Genomic DNA, 5,222 nt, shown 5'->3' with positions numbered 1-5,222 from the left:
TAAAAGTTTCATCCTCCTTGTCTGCAGAGAAGGTCTCCTGAAGGGGGCTTTGGGGGGAGACCTAAGAGTTGGGTCTTCAAGAGCAGGGGTCGGACTAAAATGGCAAGGGCATGCACTTTGAGGGTGCAGACATGCCCCGCATCGCTGGCTCTCACATTGTGATTTGGGAGGGAGCAAGTATCTACCTCAGTTTCCCTGATTGTAAAAATGGGGATCCATGAGATGGTTGGACGGCATCCCGGACTCAATGGACAGGAGTTTGAGTAAATTGCGGGAGTTGGTGATGGACAGGGAGGCCTGGCATGCTGCAGTCCATGGGGTTGCAAACAGTCTGATACGACTGAGCAACTGAATTGAGCTGACAGTCCTAATTGGAAAGTCATATGACCCAGGTCATGTGAGCTCATAGATGAAGGTTTCTAGTCTCCAGAAAAGGGATGGACCTGGGTTCCCAGTGTGGGCTCAGGGGTTACCCACTCTGAAGCCAGACTGGGTTCTATTTCTTAGTAGCTGTTTGTCCTTGGGCAAGTCTCTTAACCTCTCTGAGCTTGTTTCCACCACTCAGAAAGTAGAGGGGGTGCTCTATTCATTCAACCAATATAAAAAGGAGGGGGTGATCTAGTCATTCAGCAAATATAAAAAGGTTAACTATACCAGGCAGTGTTCTAGACACTGGAAAACAATGAAATCTCTACATCTAGGGGTTGAGACTAATGTCCCACATTTAGCACAGCTCAGTAAATAGCATTCAACAAACAGCTCAACAGTCACTACTGTCGTGGCTTTGCAAAGATTTGAGAGTCAGCTAGAGTGCAGCTCCCCCTCCTACCACTCGCTGACTGAGAGGCGTGAAAGCCAGGGACCCTGCAGCTCAGCCTCAGTTTTCCCATCTGTATAATGGAGGGGATACCTCGGAGGGAGGCCGGATGAGGAGGTCCCCGACACCGACCTGCTGAATTACAACCAACCGACTGCCCCCCAACGCATCACCGCCCCTTGCCCGTCCTGTCTCCCTACCCCTGGAGGAACACACATAGCCCTCAGGGTCCAGTCGGGGTTGGAGTTTATTTCTGCAACAGTTTGAAGGCTGGGAGGGTATGGGGCCTCCTCAAGCCCCCATGGGAAACTCCAGCTGAACTGTGATCACGCAAGAGCAACGGGAGGGAACCTGAGGGTAGGGGGGATGTGTGAGGTCCCCTTATTCTGCCCTTCTGCAAAGGTCAAAGGCTGAGGGCCGCCTGGAGCTCAGGGTGCTGTTGCTCATAAGTTCTGGGGTCGGTGGCTAAGTGGAGAGACAGGGAGAGGGAAAGAGGGAGGGGGGGGAGGGGGAAGGGGCGTGGAGAGCCAAACTCCCTTCCCAACAAAGATCATTCATAACCGAAGGAAGGATTTGGAACTGGATGGGAACCCAGCTTGCCGCCCATACCCGAATTTCTCCCAAGTGAGATCGCCCCAGTCCGCGATCCCTGCTTGCCCACTCCTCTGTTTAGGGGTTCACGGGAAAGTCTCCCGGGACCCCCGGAGTGGGCTGGATAAGTGCTGTCATGCCGGAAGCCTGTACTTCCGAAATGCAAGAAGCCACAGGGCGGTTCTCAGGACAGGCACCTGGCGGGGGTGGGCCAAGGAGGGAGGGCCCGGCGGCTGGGGGCAGGGTAGGGTCACTGCGGTGGGGCCGCAGCGGACCCTTCGGGCTCCGGGGGCGGCGGCCCGGACCCCGGCTCCGCCTCTTCCGCCGCCGCCTCCTCGTCGGACGCCACGCCCTCCTCCAGCCGGAAGACCTGGCGCACGGTGCGGGTGGTGAAGGTGAGGGGTCCGCGCCTGGGGGGGAAAGGAGGAGAGACCAGGAGGCAGTTACCGGAGGAGGGGAGAGAGAAAAGTGAAAGGCGGGAGGATACGGAGAAATAGAATAAAATGGGGAGGGAGGCACAGAGCGAAGACGGGGGAGCTGGGGGTTCATGCAGAGAGGTTGCGCGTGCACCGGGTGGCCTTACCTGAGCCGGTTCCTGAGCGTGTTCAGCTCCCGGTTCATGGACTCGGAGGCCTCTGTGACATCCTCCAGCTCGTGCTGCAGTCTCCTGCGGACCGCCTGGGCCCGGGAAGCCTCCTCCTCAGCCTCCTCCAGCTGCCGCTTCAGCTGCTTCACTCGAAGGTTGCCCTTCTCCAGCTTTTGCGGGAGCCGGGGAGTCAGGTCATGTCTCTGGGTGCGGCTCTCACCCAGAGCTCCCCACATCTCCATCCCTCCTCTATCCTGTCACACGCCCTGCCTTCTGTTCATACTTTTGTTCTGCTCTCCTAGATCCTCTCACCAGCCTCCAGGTCAGGCTCAAACGCGAGACCACCCACCACTCGGCCGCAGAGGGGTCTCTCCATGCTCGGATCTGACCCTGCCTCTGCCCTGCTCAAGGTCCTCCCATGGTTCTTCAGTGCCAGCACCTCCGCCTGGCGTTCCAGGCCCTTGCCTGGTCGTCTTCCCATAAACACACGGATCAGGCCATCTGTAGTGAGACCCTCCCCCAGACCCTGCCATCTCTCTCTCCAAGGAGAGGACACACATAATCTGCCTCCCGCCAACTTCTCTAACCTCAGGTATCACTCAACGCCCCCAACCCCATTCTTCTCTCAATTTATTCTGCTCTGCTTCTTTGCTTGGGACTCACTGAGCTGATTTCCATAGCCCAGGGTCCTTGCACCTGCTATTCCCTCTTCCTGGCTCTTTCTCACCCTTCAGTATCAATTCAAATGTCACTTCCTCAGAAAGGTCTTCCGGACCACCTCCCTCCCAATCTAGGGAGGATTCTCCAGTCCTCTGTATCCCCCTCTCTCTTTATTCTCTTTTTTCTTCATAACCCCTTTCACAATCTGTAATTATCTTTGCCCGTTTATAGGTTTACGGTGGTGTCTTCCTCTTCCTGTGCTGAAAATGTGAACGTCACGAGGGCCAGGGACAGTCTCTACGTCGTTCACAGCCATATCTCCAATGCTTTGCACAGTGCCTGGCACGCAGGTTGAGCAGGTGCTCAACAATTGTTTTGTGAAATAATTGGCGAATAAAACACAGCTGAGCTTTTAAGGGCACAGCAAACAGAGTCAGTCGCATTTGAGCCTGGGGTGGAGGCTGGCAAGAGGGTCTAGGAGGATCTGATCCAGACTGTCTTTATTAATTGTGTGACTTTGGGTTATACCCCCTTCTAAAGTTTCCATTTTCTCACCTGTGAAATGGAGCTGATGAGAGAATGCAAGCATGCTTGCTGTCTGCTTGTTTAAGTAAGGAGCACAGTGTGTGGGACACATTCACCGATCAATAAATAATTAAGGGCACAGATATGCAGCCAAAGTGCTGAAGGTTGAACTCTGGCTCCATCTGTTACTAAATAAATAATTGTGAGCAAGTGACTTCAGTTTTCTGACACGAATAAGAGGGAAAATAATAGTACCTACCTCATGAGTTCTGATTAGGCTTAAGTGTTACTACATGTTATGTCTTTAGCACTGGCTAAAGAAAGCTCTCAATAAACACCACTTTATTTAAGCTGTGGCCTAGCCTCCGGGTAGGATTTAACTTCTTCCCTCTCATTAGCTGTCTCAGCTCCCCACCAGGGCTTTTCCTAGAGTCCAGAATTCACAGATCACAAAGTCACTGATTCAGGCTCTCCACTGATGCACCAAGGCCCAGGACGTTATCTGCACTCGGCTTTAGTCCAGCACCCACACACTACCTCTTGTGATGGGAGCTCACTACCTCTAGAGATGTCGCGTGCTACTTCTCAGTCAGTGGTCCCCACCCCCACTGCTTCTCCATGACGTCAGCTGCTCACCTGGTCCCGGAGCTGGTCAGCCACCCTCCGCTCCTCCTCCACCTGGAGCACCACCTCTTTAAGCCTCTTCTCAGCCCTCCGCACCAGCTTGCCAGAGAGGATGCGCTCCCTGAGGAGAGGCACGAAGGGGAGAATCAAAAGAGTTGCTCACCTGGGATTCTACCCCTGCCAAGCCTTGTCCAGCAGCTGCCTGTTCTCGGAGTGGCCTCTGCCCACCTTCCCACCCACCTGCAACTGGCTCCCACAGTCTACTGAGGCCTGGTTGTACCAGGCTACCACCAGGGCACCTAATCCTTAACTTCAGCTAAGATGCTTGATGTTCCTAAAAGTGTCTCCATGACTACACCAGTTTTCCACATCCCACTAGGTCTCTTATGTTCTGTATCCTCCACCCTGCTCCCAGTCTTCCTCCTCTTAGGGAACTGATCCACTGACCGCAAGTCTCCAAATCAGACCGCCAGGCACCATCCTCACCCATTTTCTCTCCTTTGCCCCACCCCCCGCCTGTCAGTACCCAAACCTTGTCTCACTACCCCCTGGACTCTGCCCTTCCCCCTCCTTAGCCTCACAGCCCCAGCCCCCAAGGGTTCAGGACTTATCATCTCCCACCTGACCTCCCTTCTGCCTGGCCTGGGAATTTTCTTTCTCCCTCTCTTCTCTCAATTTCCTTTTCAAGCTCTTCGTGTTTGTAGAACACTCTGGGAGCCCCAAACTCCATCCTTAACCATCTCTGCTGTCTTCCTTTCTCACTCACACACTTTTCTTTGGACACACTCAGCTGTGCCCCAGGTTTCTACAACCATCAACAGCCTGGTATCCACTAAATCTGTCTCCTGAGCCTGGTTCAACCCCCAGCCTCGGCTGCCCACTAGACCCTGTACACCCTGCACTGGGTTCAATGCCTTCTCCCAAACCTGCTCCTCCTCCCAGTTTCCCATGATCCACCTAGATCTGCAGGTCAGACACCCGGCACCATCCTTACCTCCTGTCTCCTGAACTTCCCTATCCTGATGCTCATCCATTCTCTCCTACATGGACCATCATACTAGGGTGAAGTCCAGGTGATGGGACCCCTAGCAATGGGTGGTGCCTGGCAACCATGACTGGATATTCTCATGTCTGAGCTGGCCACGTGGCTTGCTTGACAGGATATGGCAGAAGCGACATTGTACCAGTTCCAAGTCTAGGCCCTAAGAAACTTTCTCTCTTGGAACCTTCACTCTGTCATATGAACAAGCCTGGGTCAGCCTAGAGCAGAGACAAGTTAGCCAAATTGTCCCAGGCAAGGCTGTAGACATGTGAAAGCCCAGCCAAGATCAGCAAATCCATCTAGCTGACTTTCAGCTGAGCAAAGATGCATGAGGGAGGCTCACCAAACCCAGATCAGCAGAACCTACCAGCCATTCC

General features: G+C 54.1%; 1 protein-coding gene across 6 annotated transcripts in view; it reads right to left on the bottom strand.

Annotated features, from left to right (window-relative positions):
• Window positions 1–1,046: 1,046 nt before the first annotated feature.
• Window positions 1,047–5,222, bottom strand: part of MYH14 (myosin heavy chain 14) — an 89,296-nt gene continuing 85,120 nt past the window's right edge. For all 6 annotated transcript variants that reach the window (XM_042230991.1, XM_042230992.1, XM_042230995.2 and 3 more), the window contains 3 exons: window positions 3,816–3,924; window positions 1,992–2,164; window positions 1,047–1,818 (listed from right to left, as the gene is read on the bottom strand). In XM_042230991.1, the coding sequence (XP_042086925.1) occupies window positions 1,659–1,818; window positions 1,992–2,164; window positions 3,816–3,924 (442 nt within the window). In that variant the 3' untranslated portion in view covers window positions 1,047–1,658. The remainder of the gene's footprint in view (window positions 1,819–1,991; window positions 2,165–3,815; window positions 3,925–5,222) is intronic.

This window comes from Ovis aries, chromosome 14, assembly GCF_016772045.2.
Source record: "Ovis aries strain OAR_USU_Benz2616 breed Rambouillet chromosome 14, ARS-UI_Ramb_v3.0, whole genome shotgun sequence".
NCBI classification, from domain to species: Eukaryota; Metazoa; Chordata; class Mammalia; order Artiodactyla; family Bovidae; genus Ovis; species Ovis aries.
The sequence above is the reverse complement of the archived record's forward strand: the minus strand, read 5'-3'. Positions and strand labels throughout refer to the sequence as shown.